General features: G+C 50.8%; 1 protein-coding gene across 1 annotated transcript in view; it reads left to right on the forward strand.

Moving 5' to 3' along the window:
- Nucleotides 1–235: 235 nt before the first annotated feature.
- dph1 (diphthamide biosynthesis 1) overlaps nt 236–20,445 on the forward strand; it is a 1,014,294-nt gene continuing 994,084 nt past the window's right edge. The window contains exons 1-2 of the mRNA XM_072469877.1: nt 236–391; nt 9,963–10,109. Coding sequence (XP_072325978.1) covers nt 286–391; nt 9,963–10,109 — 253 coding nt within the window. The 5' untranslated portion in view covers nt 236–285. The remainder of the gene's footprint in view (nt 392–9,962; nt 10,110–20,445) is intronic.

Consider the following 20,445-nt stretch of genomic DNA (forward strand, 5'->3'; position numbering starts at 1 on the left):
TAACCCCTTCCTCAATATTACCCTCCCTCATTATTCTTCTCCCTCATTATTCCCCTTCCACAATGTAACCCTCCCCATTATTTTCCTCCCTCATTCCCTACCTCCCTCATTATTTCCCTTCCTCAATGGTTACCTTCCCTCATTCCCTACCTCCCTCATTCCCTACCTCCCTCAGATCACTCTGCCCCATCCATGCTCTCGGGGTTTGATTGCTCTCTCTGAATCGAGCCACTCCGGTGCGATTGCTCTTGTCTTTTTGCGGCCCACGTGGGTTTTGTTTTGCGGATGGCGGAGCGGCGCCGGAGCGGAGCCGGGGACCAGGCCGCGGGCCGGAGCGGGGCTCCCGCCGGGGACCAGCTGCTCCCCACGGGAGCCACAAACAGAGCCGCAGGTGCGACTGGAGCGACCGGGAGACGATTCAGGCCCGAGGCAGAGAGGGAGGCCCTGGGGTAACGTTCCAGCCTGGGCCCCCTGACAGAGAGAGAGAGAGAGAGACAGGGGTAACCACAGCCTGGGCCCCCTGACAGAGAGAGAGAGAGAGAGACAGGGGTAACCACAGCCTGGGCCCCCTGACAGAGAGAGAGAGAGACAGGGGTAACCACAGCCTGGGCCCCCTGACAGAGAGAGAGAGAGACGGGGGTAACCACAGCCTGGGCCCCCTGACAGAGAGAGAGAGAGACAGGGGTAACCACAGCCTGGGCCCCCTGACAGAGAGAGAGAGACGGGGGTAACCACAGCCTGGGCCCCCTGACAGAGAGAGAGAGAGACAGGGGTAACCTCCCAGCCTGGGCCCCCTGACAGAGAGAGAGAGAGAGACGGGGGTAACCACAGCCTGGGCCCCCTGACAGAGAGAGAGAGAGAGAGACAGGGGTAACCACAGCCTGGGCCCCCTGACAGAGAGAGAGAGAGAGACAGGGGTAACCACAGCCTGGGCCCCCTGACAGAGAGAGAGAGAGAGAGACGGGGGTAACCACAGCCTGGGCCCCCTGACAGAGAGAGAGAGAGAGAGACAGGGGTAACCTCCCAGCCTGGGCCCCCTGACAGAGAGAGAGAGACAGGGGTAACCACAGCCTGGGCCCCCTGACAGAGAGAGAGAGAGACGGGGGTAACCACAGCCTGGGCCCCCTGACAGAGAGAGAGAGAGACAGGGGTAACCACAGCCTGGGCCCCCTGACAGAGAGAGAGAGAGAGAGAGAGACGGGGGTAACCACAGCCTGACCCCCTGACAGAGAGAGGGAGAGAGACGGGGGTAACGTCCCAGCCTGGGCCCCCTGACAGAGAGAGAGAGACGGGGGTAACGTCCCAGCCTGGGCCCCCTGACAGAGAGAGAGAGACAGGGGTAACAACAGCCTGGGCCCCCTGACAGAGAGAGAGAGAGAGTGAGAGACAGGGGTAACCACAGCCTGACCCCCTGACAGAGAGAGAGAGAGACAGGGGTAACCTCCCAGCCTGGGCCCCCTGACAGAGAGAGAGAGAGACAGGGGTAACCACAGCCTGACCCCCTGACAGAGAGAGAGAGAGAGACAGGGGTAACCACAGCCTGACCCCCTGACAGAGAGAGAGAGAGAGACAGGGGTAACCACAGCCTGGGCCCCCTGACAGAGAGAGAGAGACGGGGGTAACGTCCCAGCCTGGGCCCCCTGACAGAGAGAGAGAGAGACGGGGGTAACCACAGCCTGACCCCCTGACAGAGAGAGAGAGAGTGAGAGACAGGGGTAACCACAGCCTGACCCCCTGACAGAGAGAGAGAGAGAGACAGGGGTAACCTCCCAGCCTGGGCCCCCTGACAGAGAGAGAGAGAGACAGGGGTAACCACAGCCTGACCCCCTGACAGAGAGAGAGAGAGAGACAGGGGTAACCACAGCCTGACCCCCTGACAGAGAGAGAGAGAGAGAGAGACAGGGGTAACCACAGCCTGGGCCCCCTGACAGAGAGAGAGAGAGACGGGGGTAACCACAGCCTGACCCCCTGACAGAGAGAGAGAGAGAGACAGGGGTAACCACAGCCTGGGCCCCCTGACAGAGAGAGAGAGACAGGGGTAACCACAGCCTGGGCCCCCTGACAGAGAGAGAGAGAGAGACGGGGGTAACCACAGCCTGGGCCCCCTGACAGAGAGAGAGAGAGACAGGGGTAACCACAGCCTGGGCCCCCTGACAGAGAGAGAGAGAGAGAGAGAGACAGGGGTAACCACAGCCTGACCCCCTGACAGAGAGAGAGAGAGACAGGGGTAACCACAGCCTGACCCCCTGACAGAGAGAGAGAGAGAGAGAGAGAGAGAGACAGGGGTAACCACAGCCTGGGCCCCCTGACAGAGAGAGAGAGAGACGGGGGTAACCACAGCCTGACCCCCTGACAGAGAGAGAGAGAGACAGGGGTAACCTCCCAGCCTGGGCCCCCTGACAGAGAGAGAGAGAGACAGGGGTAACCACAGCCTGACCCCCTGACAGAGAGAGAGAGAGAGAGACAGGGGTAACCACAGCCTGACCCCCTGACAGAGAGAGAGAGAGAGAGAGAGACAGGGGTAACCACAGCCTGGGCCCCCTGACAGAGAGAGAGAGAGACGGGGGTAACCACAGCCTGACCCCCTGACAGAGAGAGAGAGAGAGACAGGGGTAACCACAGCCTGGGCCCCCTGACAGAGAGAGAGAGAGACAGGGGTAACCACAGCCTGACCCCCTGACAGTGAGAGAGAGACAGGGGTAACCACAGCCTGGGCCCCCTGACAGAGAGAGAGAGAGAGAGAGAGAGACAGGGGTAACCACAGCCTGACCCCCTGACAGAGAGAGAGAGAGAGACAGGGGTAACCACAGCCTGGGCCCCCTGACAGAGAGAGAGAGAGACGGGGGTAACCTCCCAGCCTGGGCCCCCTGACAGAGAGAGAGAGACAGGGGTAACCACAGCCTGGGCCCCCTGACAGAGAGAGAGAGAGAGAGACGGGGGTAACCTCCCAGCCTGGGCCCCCTGACAGAGAGAGAGAGAGAGACAGGGGTAACCACAGCCTGGGCCCCCTGACAGAGAGAGAGAGAGAGACGGGGGTAACCTCCCAGCCTGGGCCCCCTGACAGAGAGAGAGAGAGAGAGACAGGGGTAACCACAGCCTGGGCCCCCTGACAGAGAGAGAGAGACGGGGGTAACCTCCCAGCCTGGGCCCCCTGACAGAGAGAGAGAGAGACAGGGGTAACCACAGCCTGACCCCCTGACAGTGAGAGAGAGAGACAGGGGTAACCACAGCCTGGGCCCCCTGACAGAGAGAGAGAGAGAGAGAGAGAGACAGGGGTAACCACAGCCTGACCCCCTGACAGAGAGAGAGAGAGAGACAGGGGTAACCACAGCCTGGGCCCCCTGACAGAGAGAGAGAGAGACGGGGGTAACCTCCCAGCCTGGGCCCCCTGACAGAGAGAGAGAGACAGGGGTAACCACAGCCTGGGCCCCCTGACAGAGAGAGAGAGAGACGGGGGTAACCTCCCAGCCTGGGCCCCCTGACAGAGAGAGAGAGAGAGACAGGGGTAACCACAGCCTGGGCCCCCTGACAGAGAGAGAGAGAGACGGGGGTAACCTCCCAGCCTGGGCCCCCTGACAGAGAGAGAGAGAGAGACAGGGGTAACCACAGCCTGGGCCCCCTGACAGAGAGAGAGAGACGGGGGTAACCTCCCAGCCTGGGCCCCCTGACAGAGAGAGAGAGAGACAGGGGTAACCACAGCCTGACCCCCTGACAGAGAGAGAGAGAGAGAGAGAGAGAGACAGGGGTAACCACTGCCTGGGCCCCCTGACAGAGAGAGAGAGAGAGAGAGAGACAGGGGTAACCACAGCCTGACCCCCTGACAGAGAGAGAGAGAGACAGGGGTAACCACTGCCTGGGCCCCCTGACAAAGAGAGAGAGAGAGAGAGAGACAGGGGCAACCTCCCAGCCTGGGCCCCCTGACAGAGAGAGAGAGAGAGGGGGGTAACGTTCCAGCCTGGGGCCCCTGACAGAGAGAGAGAGAGAGAGACAGGGGTAACCTCCCAGCCTGTCCCCTGACAGAGAGAGAGAGAGAGAGACAGGGGTAACCTCCCAGCCTGTCCCCTGACAGAGAGAGAGAGAGAGACAGGGGTAACCACAGCCTGGGCCCCCTGACAGAGAGAGAGAGAGAGACAGGGGTAACCTCCCAGCCTGTCCCCTGACAGAGAGAGAGAGAGAGACAGGGGTAACCTCCCAGCCTGGCCCCCTGACAGAGAGAGAGACAGGGGTAACCACAGCCTAGGCCCCTGACAGAGAGAGAGAGAGAGAGAGAGAGACAGGGGTAACGTCCCAGCCTGGGCCCCCTGACAGAGAGAGAGACAGGGGTAACCTCCCAGCCTGTCCCCTGACAGAGAGAGAGAGAGACGGGGGTAACCACAGCCTGGGGCCCCTGACAGAGAGAGAGAGACAGACAGCGGGTAACATCCCAGCCTGACCCCCTGAGAGAGAGAGAGAGAGAGAGAGAGCCAGGGATAACCACAGCCTGACCCCCTGACAGACAGAGAGAGTGAGATACAGGGGTAACCTCCCAGCCTGGCCCCCTGACAGAGAGAGAGAGAGTGACGGGGATAACCACAGCCTGGGCCCCCTGACTGAGAGGCGTTGAGACAGGCAGTGACATCTCAGTCTGTGTCCCCTGTTGGAGGGGTAAAGCCAGGTTAACACCTTACCCTGTGTGCCCCCGTTAGAGAGAGAGAGAGACAGGGGTTAACAGTCCGAGAGATTGAAATTGGGGGGGGGGGGGGGGGGTGATGGTGTAACGTTATGTTAATTGTTACAGTCCCGACTTGATGCAATATATTTAGACTTCTCTCAAGGACTTTAATAAAAAATTGCTTCATATCTATCTGGCAGTTTTCACATCGGCAGGATATCCCAGAGCTCGTTACCGTTTTGAAGTGTTCCGACTGTTGTCGGAATAGCAGCTGTGAGTTTGCACACAGCAAGCTCCCAAAACAGGATTGACCTGATAATCTCTCCTCTCTCTCTCTCTCTCTCTCTGGCAGTCTCGCAGCTGAACCAGACAGTTTGCCACCTTGCTGTTTTAATATTTCCTGCGATTTGCTTCCTGCCACCTATCCACCTATTTCCAGCTCGATAACTTGACCTGACTCTGCCCTGCCTCGCTCCACTGTTGCTAAAACCTTCCTCCAGGTCTTTGCGATCTCTAGACATGACCATGTCAATGGATCTCCTGACCAGCCCTCCCATCCTCCAGAATGTTAAACCTATCCAAAACCTTGCTGTCTGTGCTTGCTTGCACCAGGTCTAATGACTAAATGGTGTAGCAGGCTCGAATGGCCAAATTACCTCCTATTTTCTCGATGTTCACCCACCACCTTAACTGATCGACATTGACGGCTGGTTAAATGTTAACATTCTCATCCTTGCTTTGAACTCCCTCTGCAGCCTTGCCTTTCCGTGCCTCTGTAACCTCACCCAGGCCCTCACAGCAGAACTCCAGTTCCACTCTTACACATTCCACACTGGTAATCGCTCCACCATTGCTGGTTGTGTCTTCAGCTGCCTGAGCTGTAAGCTCTGCAGTTCGCCCCACAAACCTTTCTCTCTCTCTATGTGTGTGTGTGTGTCTCTCTCTCTCCCCCCCCCCTCTCTTGTGTCTCTCATGTCTCTGCCTCTCTCTTACTTTCAGTCTCTCTTTTATGTCTCTCATTCTCTCTCTCCCTTTCTCTCCCTCTTGCTTTCTGTCTCTCTCCCTCTCGCTTACTTTCTGTCTCTCTCCCTTTGTCTTTCTTCCTCTCTCTTTTCCTGTCTTTACCTCTTCCTTTCTGTCATTACCTTTCTCTTACTTTCTGTCCACTGTCTCTCTTCCTTTCTGTCTATACCCTTCTCTCTCCCTTCCTGTCTCTACCTCTCTCTTCCTTTCTGTCTTTCTATCACTCTTGTTTCCTTCCTGTCTCTATACATCTCTCTCTCTTCCTTTCTGTCTCCATTAACTCCCTCTCTTTTCCTTTAAGATGCTCATTTAAACCTACCTCTTTGACCTCTTGGTCATCTGTCCTAATATCGCCTTGTGTGGTTTGATGTCATGTTTTTGGTAATGTTTTGCATTTATCTTGCGCTTTCCATGACCATGGTGGGGCTTGTCAAAGCGCTTTACAGCAAATAAAGTACTGTTGAAGTTTTGTAATGTTGAGCTGCTGTACAAGTGTAAGCTGTTGTTGTGATGTTCAAATTTGAGGGAAGGACGGCGTGGTGGTGCAGTGGTTAGCTCTGCTGTCTCATGGCACCGACAACCCGGGTTCGATCCCAGCCCCGGTCACTGTCCGTGTGGAGTTTGCACGTTCTCCCCATGTCTGCGTGGGTCTCACCCCCACAACCCAAAGATGTGCAGGTTAGGTGGATTGGTCACGCTAAATTGCCCCTTAATTGGAAAAAACAATTGGGTACTCTTTAAAAAATTTATGAAAACAAAAATTAGTGTATTTTTGTCCGTGTAGGATACGCGGAACATCTTCCTTTATATCTGCATCTCGAATGCATTCAGCTGAACGATAGTCTTGCTTCATAAGATAGACAGCGAGAGATTGTTGGGGGAATCTAAGCCCCGGGGGGGGGGGAGGGGGGGGGGCACAGTCTCAGGATAAGGGGATGTGTGGAGTCTGCACGTTCTCCCCGTGTGTGCGTGGGTTTCCTCCGGGTGCTCCAGTTGCCTCCCACAGTCCAAAGATGTGCAGGTTGGGCGGATTGGCCATGATATAATTGACCCGTAGGTTAGATGGGGTTACAGGGATGGGGTGGGGGAGTGGGCCTAGGTAGGGTGTTCTTTGGCCTCCTTCTGCACTGTAGGGATTCTATGATCAGCTATGATTGTGTTGAATGGCGGAGCAGGCTCCATGGACCGAGTGGTCGTCTCCTGCTAGTGTTTGTTATCCTGTGCCTGTTCTGGTGAGTGTAGAAGACCACATGGCACGATTCGAAGAAAGCACAGGGGGGGTTTCTCTCAGATTCCCCGCTCACTGTGGAATCTTGCTGAGTGCAAATTGGTGGTCTTGCTTTCCTGCACAATGCTAAGAGTTTAGAACAAATTCATTTTTTGTAAAGTCCTTTGCGGGTGGTTTTGATTTTGAATCTCTGCTGTGGTTAAGCAGTTGAGAAAGCGATGTTTCGAAAATGGTAGTTTTCGCTCACGAGTTCGGGGTGGGGGGGGGTTTGACCCGCCCTCAGTTGTGGGGCCCTCTGGGAGCTTTGTCCCATTTCACTGCCCCTTCTCGGTGCCTGTTTGAAACTTCCAGTCTCCCTACCTTGGTGATCCACTGAGGTGCAAAGGATATAGCTGCACATTCCTCCCAACTTTTAAGAAGGGAAAAATAAACTTTGAAAAACAAATGATTTTAAAAGAACACTGTTTTATTTATGATACTTTGGATTGGCGGTTCTGCAGAATCTTGGTGTCTCTTGTCAGTTAAGGTGTTAAATTGATGTGTTGCAATCAACAATGGCAGGATTTGCATTGGTGAATGTGCACAGCGAGAAAGGGATAGAAATCGGATGGTTGAAAGTCTGTTGTGTGCATGAGGTGCAAAAACTATCCTCTGTAAAGGAAGTGAAAGCAGTGTGTACTGAGGCTGTGCACACAGCAGTCAACTTGTAGTCGTTGCTTTTAGTTCAAATGATGTGATATTCCAAATCTCTCTTTAGTATCTTGCCGTGCCGCTTGCATTTCTTAAAGTTTTAAGTTTCTTAAATTTGGGATTATCCAATAATCTGAATAATGTTTTAAGGGCAATTAGGGGCTGGTTTAGCACACTGGGCTAAATCGCTGGCTTTTAAAGTAGCCCAAGGCAGGCCAGCAGCACGGTTCAATTCCCGTACCAGCCTCCCCGAACAGGCGCCGGAATGTGGCGACTAGGGGCTTTTCACCCTAACTTCATTTGAAGCCTACTTGTGACAATAAGCGATTTTCATTTCATTTCATTTTCAAGAGCAGACTGCAGGGCGGCACGGTGGGGCAGTGTTTAGCACTGCTGCCTTGCGGCGCCGAGGACCCGGGTTCGATCCCTGCCCCTGGTCACTGCCCGTGTGGAGTTTGCACATTCTCCCCCGTGTCTGCGTGGGTCTCACCCCCACAACCCAAAGATGTGCAGAGTAGGTGGATTGGCCACGCTAAATTGCCTCTTTAATTGGGGGAAATACACAATTGGCCCCTTTAAATTTATTTAATAAAATAAAGAGCAGACTGCAGACTTTCCCCATGGTATGGGTAGGTTCCTGCTTTTGTTGCGATCAGTGGTCTGAGGCTTATGTGTATTATCGCACTTTCGTACTGCACCAAGGGAGGATGAGGCAGTCTGTTTTCTCAGGAATGTGGGTCGGAAGCTGCATTCGTACTGTTATCATAGAATTTACAGTACAGAAGGAGGCCATTCGGTCCATCGAGTCTGCACCGGCACTTAGCAAGAACACCCTACCAAAGCCCACCCATCCACATTATCCCAGTAACCCCACCGAATCTAACCTTTTTGGACACTAAGGGCAATTTAGTGTGGGTTTGTGGAGCTTTGCTCAGCGGGCAGCACTCTCGCCTTCGAGCCAGGAGGTTGTTGGTTCAAGTCTCGCTCCAGAGACTTGCGAATACAAAATTCCTGGCTGTGGCTCCTGTGCCGCACCGAGGGAGTGCTGCACTTTCGGAGGAGAGGTTGAACCAGGATCCCCATGGGGGCCCCTAAGGTTGGCGTGAAAGGGACTGTGGGACTATTTTGAAGAAGACCAGGGGGAGACCATCCCAGTACCCTGACCAATATTTATCCCTCACACCACGAAAACAAATCGCCTGGTTGTTATCACATTGCTGTATGTCAGAGCATGCTGTGTATAAATTGGCTGCCACGCTTTTTACATTTCAACACTTCATTGGCCGTAAAGCACTTTGGGATATTATCCTGACATCATGAAAGGCGCTATATAAATGCAAAGCTTTCTTTCAGCGCTGCCTGCATAAACAACTGCACCATCAAGTAATGGTTATGTTTCAAAGCAAACACTTTCAGGCCTGCAAGATGTCCCAAAACGCTTTACAGCCAAGGACGTACATTTTGAAATGTAGTCGCCGTTGTAGTGTATGAAACGGGGCAGCCGATTTCAACACAGCAAGATCCCACACGCAGCAACGCGTCAATGAGCAGGTAGTTTTTAGTGATGTTGTTTGAATGATAAATATTGGCCAGGATGAGCCGCAGCCTGATCCCGGGGTGAGGCATCGCGGGCGATTTCTGTGGGGAACGGAGGGCGTCGTGATGGTGTGTTTGTCGGTCACGCTGGCACATTGCCTGCTCACGTGGAGTCGAGCGAGCTGTTCACAGACTGGTGAATGGTAGAAAGTGTGCTGGGTAACCTGTAGGTGGAGCTCGCTGGCATTCACACTGTGGCTGGAATGCTCCGTGGCCTGCACCCCGGGGCCCCAGGCCCACCAGCTCGTGCCATACAATTGTTTTTTTTGCTGTCAGATGACCTTTCAGTAAAGTATCACCAATTGGAAGGTATGCTACGTTGGAGCTGGGATACCCATAGGGCGTAGGGGACAGACAGAGTGACACAGCAATGCTCCCCGGTACATCGTTGGGGGGGGGGGAGAAGGCTGTGTTGTGCCACCAGGCTGGTTTACAAAGTGGGCATAAAAATGCAGGGGCCTCAGAATAGGTAGTTCCCCAAGTCCCTCAGTCAGCAGCAGTGAAGGACATGAATGTGCAGAAAGGTCAGTGGAGAGAGATGTCCCCATGACGTGTACTAAATAACGAGGCACACTAAATGCTGACGGCACCAATCAGCGGGTTTGGTGTGGGAATGCCGCAGACCATGGGTTAACTGAGCAAGATAGAGCTTTCATTAGCATACAACAAAGCTGTTCACTCATCACTTGGAGCTGATTCACTGGGGCTGATGAGGGAAGGTTGATCAACACAGCAGTAACTATCTGTGTTCACCCGCTCCCTCTTTGGTTTTAGGTTCTCGTCGTCGAGTGGCAAATCAGATTCCGGAAGAAATCCTCAATGACAGAGAGCTGCAGGAGGCTGGGCGAGTGCTGCCTGATAACTACAACTTTGAGATCCACAAGACTATCTGGAAAATAAAACAAGCAGAAGCAAAGAGAGGTATGGGTGTTTTCCCCCCACTATTAAGCACAGGAATTGTGTGGAGGTGTCTACTCCCATGTAACTGATAATAGACGTTATGTTGGATTCCTGGCCTGTGATCTCATCCAGAGCTGGAATAGGGCCCCCAGTCCCGACCCCTGCCCCAGGTTTAGAACCAACCTGGATTCCTCACCCTGCTCTCTCGGAAGTGCGATGGATGTCTGGACTGGGATCTCTTCTATCTGATGATCTTCCCTGTCCAGATCTTCAGCAAGGCAGGCAGGTGAACAGCTGGTATTCATACTGGAACTGGGGCAAGTGAGGGATTGACAGTGGGCGGCACGGTGGCGCAGTGGTTAGCACTGCTGCCTCACGGCGCCGAGGACCCGGGTTCGATCCCGGTCCCAGGTCACTGCCCGTGTGGAGTTTGCACATTCTCCCCGTGTCTGCGTGGGTCTCGCCCCCACAACCCAAAGATGCGGTAGGTGGATTGGCCACGCTAAATTGTCACTTCATTGGGAAAAAAAAGGATTGGCTACTCTAAATTTATTTTTAAAACAGTGAGGGATCAACAACCCTAAGAGAAGAAGATTAGCCACAGTGGTGGCTGTAGGTAGGTCTTCTGCCAGGAAGCCTGCTGCTGCGCCCCTGTCCTGTACTACTCAATGGTAGAATGGGAATGTGAACTGTGTAAACAATGGGCTCTGTCACATGTCTCATAATATCAAGCTAACGGCAGATTTGGAACGGCTAAACGGTATATGGTGCTCCTTATTGACTCCTTGTTCATATAAAGCCATAGCATCTTAGTATTGGAAAACAGTACAGGTCCGCCTCCAACAAGAGAGTATCTAACCATCTCCCTTGGTGACTGGCGCAGACACGACGGGCTGAAGGGCCACTTTTTGACATTTGATGGATTACCATCGCTGAATCCCCCAACATCAACATCCGGGGGGGGGTGGGGGGGGGGGTTACCATTGACCAGAAACTGAACTGGTCCAGCCATGTAAATACTGGGGTTACAAGAGCAAGTTGGGAATTCTGCAGGGAGTAACTCCTGACTCCCCAAAGCATATCCACCTACAAGGCACAAGTCAGGAGAATTATTAAATACTTTCCACTTGCCTGTAATAAGATCCCGGATGAGAACCCAACTATTTGCAATTTGTAAAACTGAGAGAAAATGTTGATACACCACAGGGGTGATAACACTGATCCATAGGTATCTTTTATGTTCATACAAACTTTAAATTAAACATAGAATTAACCATATTCGCAACAAAGAAATAACTTTACAGTTAATAGTTACAACAGTTCTTAAGTGAAAGAAGGCAAAACTTAACTTCCTAAACCTGCCTCTATATTCCAATTAAACAAACCAAACACAGTTCAAATGCCACTCGCAAATTAAGTTAACAATAAGGTTTCTACTTTTCTCTGTATAATCTTTGGAGAGAGAACCTTTCAGGACCAAAACTGAAATACCACTGGTCAGGTTAAAATCCTAGGAAGAACTAACTTTTTCAGACTACCCTTAATTAATTCATCTGTACCAAAAGCATAAGACATTTTTCTGTCGTCTCCCACAAGATGTCTCATAACCTGTTTATAAAGGACCAAACGTAATAGCCCTCATAAATGATCTACATCCCAGTTGTCCTTCAAACGTAAACCGTATTCCATCCGCAGAACACTTCACCTGCAAAATCAATGATTATCTCACTGTTACGACCCCTTAATCACAGCTTTAGCAGACATACTGTCTGTATGCATCATAAAGGAATCTTAAATTTAAGGGAATCTTAACCTGTCGAACTACGCCAAGTTTGGGGGAAACTTAGTTGATGAATCAAGTCCTGGCGCAATACGACAAGTTGTAAGATTTGTAATATTTGTAGACTGTGTTAAGTTGTTTGATTCCTTGTATTATTCGACTGTAAAGTTGAAGGAATTTATATCATCTCTGCTATTCGGTTATCAGTAGCACTTTGCGAATACTGGAACTCAGCAGAAATTTGTAGTATAAACTCCTCAGGTGCCAAAAAGAATTGTTTTATTTGTAGTCGCTTGATTACAATTTGAAAGTCATTTAAAAGGCAATTTGTAGACAATTCGAAGCTTTCAGAGAATTACAGACATTATCTTTCTTTGCTTAGGCAGACAGCTCGAAAGTAACTTTTTAAAGGTCAAAGTCTGGCAATGAAACATGAAGAGAGAGAGAAAGCTAATCTTCAGCTAAACTCAAACTCAAAGTCAAAAGTGGACTAACATCACTGACACAGACTGTTAAACTGACAACCCCCAAAAGACATAAACTAAAATGGAGACTAGAATCAAAGGCAAAAACTGACTAAACTAACAGAAAGACAAAACTTAAGCTAAAATGGCGGGGAGAAACTTTTTAGTTATACACTTTCATATCTGTCTTAAGTCGTCTAATTACACCCCAATATAATCCTAATTGGTTTGGGTTAGACTCAAACACATTTGATTTGATGGCAAGCCGTCCATCTTCAATGTGCAACATCAGCTTTTCTGACCCAGCTGTTATCTGCATTGTGAACAATGTTGCTGTGTATTCAGTCCCTGTCCTTGACAATTAGCACAAGACAGTGTCAAATTATCTTGCAACTGTGCTTTTTTTAATGTCACACTGTTTTTTTGAAAATATGCATTTGCCAGAACAATGGACTTCAGTAAAAGTGAATTATGCTGTATAAATGGGTATTAAAAACTGGGGCTCAACATTTATGCTTAAACAGCTATCTTTTACCTATACTAGTTGTATTTGAAATACTTGGCTTCTACACATCATAACCCAGGTTTTAATAATATTATCTGCAAAAAATATAAAACATGACAATTTCCTAAATCATACCTGGATGATTGCAGCTGCAACGACAAGAAGCTCAACACCATCCATCAAATTAAACTTTCACTACCTCCACTAGTGGCGCATAGTGGCAACAGTTTGCATTATCTACAAGAGGCGCTTGAGCAACTTGCCATGTCTCCCGGAACAGCACCTTCCAAACCCGTGACCCCAATGTAGGAGGAAAAGGGTGGCAGAAGCATGGGGTCGCCACCACCTGCACCGCCTTCGCCCTCTGACAGCACTGTGGATGTACAAGGCACGGGACTACAACTCGAGAGGCAATTAGGGATGGACAATAAATGCTGGCCTAGCCAGCGACACTTGCATCCCATGAACGGTGCTGTAAAGCAGATGTTTCCTCTTATGGGAAAGTATAGAACTAGGAGCCACTGTTTAAAAATAAGGGGGTGGTTCGTTTAGGACAGAACTGAGGAGAAATGTTTCCCCTCAGAGGGTGGCGAGTCTCCGGAAATCTCTTCCTCAGAAGGCAATGGAAGCGACGTCTTTGAATGATTTCAAGGCCGAGTGTGATAGATTCTGAAAATGTTCTGGGGGGGGGCAGGCAAGAACGTGGGGGTGGAGGTCACAATCCGATCAGCCGTGAACTTATTGAATGGCGGAGCAGACTCGAGGGGCCGAGTGGCCCCCCCCCTTTCCTAATTCTGTCGTCAGTATGTATATTCGTCCGGATCAACACCTATCATATTTAACCAGCTTGCACTTGGGAGAAGAAAATTACTGCAGATGCTGGCAATCGGAAATAAAAACCGGCAATGCTGGAAAAGTCAGCGGGTGTGGCAGGATCTGTGGAGAGATCTCAAAACAAAGCTACGACGAAGAGTCATGTGGTCTCGAAACGTTAACACTGTTTCTCCGAGGGCAAAGCGGTGGTTAGCACCGGGACTGCGGCTCCGAGGTCCCAGGTTCGATCCCGGCCCCGGGTCACTGTCCGTGCGGAGTTTGCACCTTCTCCCCGTGTCTGCGTGGGTTGCACCCCCACAACCCAAAGATGTGCAGGTTAGGTGGATTGGCCAGGCTAAATTGCCCCTTAATTGGAAAAATAAATAATTGGGTACTCTAAATTTAATTTAAAAAATAAAACACTGTTTCTCCCTCCACAGATACTGCCAGACCGGCTGAGACTTTCCAGCACTTTCTGTTTACATCGCACTTGTGTGGTACCTTTCGTGACTTCAAGCCGTCTCTAAGTACCTGCGACCTACTTTTGGAGTTCAGCCACTGTTGTAATGTGGGGAAACCCGGCAGCCAGTTTGGAGAGCGCAAGATCTCACAAATGGAGATGAAATAAATGGCTAGACGCTTCGCTTGAGTGATGTTGAGCGAGGGATGAATGTTGACCGGGGCATCGCTGCTTTTCTGCAAATGGAGACGTGGAATCTGCTATGTCCCACCAAGAAGGCAGGCTCGGCCTTATTCGAAAGCTGGCACCTCGGACAGTGCAGCACACCCTCGGAACACTGGAGTGTTAACCAAGTGCTCAAGTCCCTGGGGTGGTACTTGACCCACAGCTTGCTCCACTGAGGGCAGCATGGTAGCACAGTGGTTATCACTATGGCTTCACAGCGCCAGGGTCCCAGGTTCGATTCCCGGCTTGGGTCACTGTCTGTGCGGAGTCTGCACGTTCTCCCTGTGTCTGCGTGGGTTTCCTCCGGATGCTCCGGTTTCCTCCCACCAGTCCCGAAAGACGCGCTGTTAGGTGGATTGGACATTCTGAATTCTCCCTCCGTGTACCCGAACAGGCACCGGAATGTGGCGACTAGGGGTTTTCACAGTAACTTCATTGCAGTGTTAATGTAAGCCCACTTGTGACAATAATAAAGATTATTATTATTAAGCCATGGCTTAACCGCAATGCTTTACCCCTTGTATTACTCAACTCCAGTTTGGAGTGCTGCTAGAACCAAGTTGAGCATCCCATGATGCAATGGCAATACAACCTCAAGGAAAATAAATGGACAAAATTGGGTCCATTTCCATTACAACAATGTGAGTTAGGAGGCAATTTCTATTTGAACCGTTTAAAGTGACGAAAGGACGGGCAGGGTCGTTAGCAAACTGTTTCCAGTCCTTGAGGGGTCAAATACAGGGTGGCCACCAATTCTAAATTAAATGTAAGGGATACAGGAGAGAGTGCTGAATACATTTCTTCATACAATTATTTTGGGAGATCCCTTCCGAGCTCGGTGATTGGGGCAGAAGCTATGTCAATGCTCAAAAGATTAAATTGGATAGTTGAATGAGGGAAAATAATTGGAGAGATGTGACCAGGGTGGGTAAATGTAATTAGATTGATTCCTCCGAGGAGAACGGTGACCTTTGATGAGAAATTGAGTAAAATGGGCCTATAATTCTCCGGAGTTTAGAAGAATGAGAAGTGATCACTATGAAGCTGATAAAATGGTGAGCTGTCTCAGACAAGGTAGCTGCGGAGAGGCCATTTCCCTTTGGCTGAAGATACAAGGGTACGTTCTCAGAATAAGGGATCGGCCATTTAGGACTGAGGTGAGGAGGAATTTCTTCACCCAAAGGGTCGTGATTCTTTGGAATTCTCCACACCAGGCCCGTGGCTGCTTGCTCATTGAGTATATTCAGGACCGTGATTGATAGATTTTTGGACATGGGGAATCAAGGGATATGGGGATCGAATGGGAAAATGAAGTTGAGCTCGAAGATTAGCCAGGATCTTATTGAAAGGCGAGGCAGGCTTCTGGCCTACTCCCTGTTTTTCTTCCATTTTTAATGTTCGAATCACTCCGTGTGAAGAAGGGATTGCTGTTTACCAGTGGCTCTCTGTTGGTCATCATCCTTTAGCTTGGTTTCCGACTGTGGTCGTCTCTTTCTCCAGGAGAGAGTGCAGGTGTGACCTATATAAGAAGGACGGGTTGCATCTAAACTGGAGAGGCATAAATATCCTGGCCGCGAGGTTTGCTAGTGTCACACGGGAGGGTTTAAACTAGTATGGCAGGGGCACGGGAGCAATAGGTCAGAAGGTGAGAGCATTGAGGGAGAATTAGGGAATAGGGACAGTGTGGCTCTGAGGCAGAGCAGACAGGGAGAAGTTGCTGAACACAGCGCGTCTGGTGGCCTGAAGTGCATATGTTTTAATGCAAGAAGTATTACGGGCAAGGCAGATGAACTTAGAGCTTGGATTAGTACTTGGAACTATGATGTTGTTGCCATAACAGAGACCTGGTTGAGGGAAGAGCAGGATTGGCAGCTAAACGTTCCAGGATTTAAATGTTTCAGGCGGGATAGAGGGGGATGTAAAAGGGGTGGCGGAGTTGCGCTACTGGTTAGGGAGAATATCACAGCTGTACTACGGGAGGACACCTCCGAGGGCAGTGAGGCTATATGGGTAGAGATCAGGAATAAGAAATGTGCAGTCACAATGTTGGGGGTTTACTACAGGCCTCCCAACAGCCAGCGGGAGATAGAGGAGCAGATAGGTAGACAGATTTTGGAAAAGAGTAAAAACAACAGGGTTGCGGTGGTGGGAGACTTCAACTTCCCCAATATTGACTGGGACTCACTTAGTGCCAGGGGCTTAGACGGGGCAGAGTTTGTAAGGAGCATCCAGGAGGGCTTCTTAAAACAATATGTAGACAGTCCAACTAGGGAAGGGGCGGTACTGGACCTGGTATTGGGGAATGAGCCCAGCCAGGTGGTAGAAGTTTCAGTAGGGGAGCATTTCGGGAACAGTGACCACAATTCAGTAAGTTTTAAAGTGCTGGTGGACAAGGATAAGAGTGGTCCTAGGATGAATGTGCTAAATTGGGGGAAGGCTAATTATAACAATATTAGGCGGGAACTGAAGAACCTAGATTGGGTGCGAATGTTTGAGGGCAAATCAACATCTGACATGTGGGAGGCTTTCAAGTGTCAGTTGAAAGGAATTCAGGACCGGCATGTTCCTGTGAGGAAGAAGGATAAATACGGCCATTTTCGGGAACCTTGGATAACGAGAGATATTGTAGGCCTCGTTAAAAAAAAAAGGAGGCATTTGTCAGGGCTAAAAGGCTGGGAACAGACGAAGCCTGTGTGGAATATAAGGAAAGTAGGAAGGAACTTAAGCAAGGAGTCAGGAGGGCTAGAAGGGGTCACGAAAAGTCATTGGCAAATAGGGTTAAGGAAAATCCCAAGGCTTTTTACACGTACATAAAAAGCAAGAGAGTAGCCAGGGAAAGGGTTGGCCCACTGAAGGATAGGCAAGGGAATCTATGTGTGGAGCCAGAGGAAATGGGCGAGGTACTAAATGAATACTTTGAATCAGTATTCACCAAAGAGAAGGAATTGGTGGATGTTGAGTCTGGAGAAGGGTGTGTAGATAGCCTGGGTCACATTGAGATCCAAAATGACAAGGTGTTGGGTGTCTTAAAAAATATTAAGGTAGATAAGTCCCCAGGGCCTGATGGGATCTACCCCAGAATACTGAAGGAGGCGGGAGAGGAAATTGCTGAGGCCTTGACAGAAATCTTTGGATCCTCACTGTCTTCAGGTGATGACCCGGAGGACTGGAGAATAGCCAATGTTGTTCCTCTGTTTAAGAAGGGTAGCAAGGATAATCCCGGGAACTACAGGCCGGTGAGCCTTACTTCAGTGGTAGGGAAATTACTGGAGAGAATTCTTCGAGACCGGATCTACTCCCATTTGGAAGCAAATGGACGTATTAGTGAGAGGCAGCATGGTTTTGTGAAGGGGAGGTCGTGTCTCACTAACTTGATAGAGTTTTTCGAAGAGGTCACAAAGATGATTGATGCAGGTAGGGCAGTGGATGTTGTCTATATGGACTTCAGTAAGGCCTTTGACAAGGTCCCTCATGGTAGACTAGGACAAAAGGTGAAGTCACACGGGATCAGGGCGAGCTGGCAAGGTGGATACAGAACTGGCTTGGTCATAGAAGGCAGAGTAGCAGCAATGGAAGGATGCTTTTCTAATCGGAGGGCTGTGACTAGTGGTGTTCCACAGGGATCAGGCTGGGACCTTTGCTGTTTGTAGTATATATAAACTATTTGGAGGAAAATGTAACTGGTCTGATTAGTAAGTTTGCAGACGACACAATGGTTGGTGGAATTGCGGATAGCGATGAGGACTGTCAGAGGATACAGCAGGATTTAGATTGTTTGGAGACTTGGGCGGAGAGATGGCAGATGGAGTTTAATCCGGACAAATGTGAGGTAATGCATTTTGGAAGGTCTAATGCAGGTAGGGAATATACAGTGAATGGTAGAACCCTCAAGAGTATTGAAAGTCAGAGAGATCTAGGTGTACAGGTCCACAGGTCACTGAAAGGGGCAACACAGGTGGAGAAGGTAGTCAAGAAGGCATACGGCATGCTTGCCTTCATTGGCCGGGGCATTGAGTATAAGAATTGGCAAGTCATGTTGTAGCTGTATAGAACCTTAGTTAGGCCATACTTGGTGTAGTGTTCAATTCTGGTCGCCACACTACCAGAAGGATGTGGAGGCTTTAGAGAGGGTGCAGAAGAGATTTACCAGAACGTTGCCTGGTATGGAGGGCATTAGCTATGAGGAGCGGTTGAATAAACTTGGTTTGTTCTCACTGGAACGAAGGAGGTTGAGGGGCGACCTGATAGAGGTCTACAAAAGTATGAGAGGCATAGACAGAGTGGATAGTCAGAGGCTTTTCCCCGGGGTAGAGGGGTCAATTACTAGGGGGCATAGGTTTAAGGTGAGAGGAGCAAGGTTTAGAGGAGATGTACGAGGCAAGTTTTTTTACACAGAGGGTAGTGGGGGCCTGGAACTCGCTACCGGAGGAGGTGGTGGAAGCAGGGTCGATTGTGACATTTAAGGGGCATCTTGACAAATACATGAATAGAGGATACGGACCCAGGAAGTGTAGAAGATTGTAGTTTAGTCGGGCAGCATGGTCGGCACGGGCTTGGAGGGCCGAAGGGCCTGTTCCTGTGCTGTACATTTCTTTGTTCTTTGTTCCTATGGTGTCCTGGATCTGTTGCATTGCTCAGAGCAGTGTTTTGCGAGCTTTTATTTTCCCGGGGCCCACTTTTAACAACTGGCTGACCTTCGCGACTCATGCCAGCCGATCTTCGCCACCTACGCCGGCCGTCCTTCACGGCACACCATTTTCACTTACCTTTGATGTGACAGGTGAGCCTGCTTGGTCCTCGCGCGCTAACTTGCTTTGTCATTCAATGTTACATTTTTGCTCGGGACTTAGCTGACAATTTAATTTCTCACTGCATCCTTTGAAAAAAACCAAGAGGTTTGTCTCCGAACTCGCCATGCTTAGTCTTCAAATGCCTTTGATGGTTTTGCCAGTACTTCCCTGCATATAACACAAATGGGCTTTGCATCCTGATTTGCATTGTCACAATTAAAGCCACACCTCAAGAAATAATCTTCATACTGCTCGGTTCCCGATTTCATCTTCGAAATGGGTTGTTCACCAGAGGCCCTGGAGCTCACACGAGCTCTGCTTTGTCCTCCCGTGGACTCTCCTGCGCAGCTCTCTCAGTAGATTTAGTTATGAGATTCTGGCCTGTGTGTGTTCCTGGCCCTCTCTTCCTTATTACAAAACAATCTTTTTTCAATTCTTCACAGTCCTGTTGCTTGCGTGCTGGCATCTACAGAATGGAGGAATGTCTCCTTTGTGATTTTGCGCCCAAAGTAAGGACATACAGGGCACGTGACCTCAGTGTACAAGACGGGTGCATGACCTCCCTGCCGCCGCTTCTGGCTGGAAGACTCCGGCTGAAAAAAATTGGTCCCGATGTCAGGAGGAGGCGGGTGCTGGGACAGCGTGCTGACGTTAGCAGGAGGCGGTACTGGGACAGCGTGTTGACGTTAGCAGGAGGCGGTAATGGGACAGCGTGCTGACGTTAGCAGGAGGCGGTATTGGGACAGCGTGCTGTCAGCAGGAGGCGGTACTGCGACAGCGTGCTGACGTTAGCAGGAGGCGGTACTGGGACAGCGTGCTGACGTTAGCAGGAGGCGGTGCTGGGACAGCGTGCTGACGTTAGCAGGAGGCGGTATTGGGACAGCGTACTGACGTTAGCAGGAGGCGGTACTGGGACAGCCTGCTGACGTTAGCAGGAGGCGGTGCTGGGACAGCGTGCTGACGTTAGCAGGAGGCGGTATTGGGACAGCGTACTGACGTTAGCAGGAGGCGGTACTGGGACAGCGTGCTGACGTTAGCAGGAGGCGGTACTGGGACAACACGCTGATGTTAGCAGGAGGCGGCACTGAGACAGCGTGCTGACGTTAGCAGGAGGCGGTACTGGCACAGCGTGCTGACGTTAGCAGGAGGCGGTGCTGGGACAGCGTGCTGACGTTAGCAGGAGGCGGTACTGGGACAGCGTGCTGACGTTAGCAGGAGGCGGTACTGGGACAGCGTGCTGACGTTAGCAGGAGGTGGTACTGGGACAGCGTGCTGACGTTAGCAGGAGGCGGTACTGGGACAGCGTGCTGCCGTTAGCAG

Source organism: Scyliorhinus torazame, chromosome 12 (assembly GCF_047496885.1).
Source record: "Scyliorhinus torazame isolate Kashiwa2021f chromosome 12, sScyTor2.1, whole genome shotgun sequence".
NCBI classification, from domain to species: domain Eukaryota; kingdom Metazoa; phylum Chordata; class Chondrichthyes; order Carcharhiniformes; family Scyliorhinidae; genus Scyliorhinus; species Scyliorhinus torazame.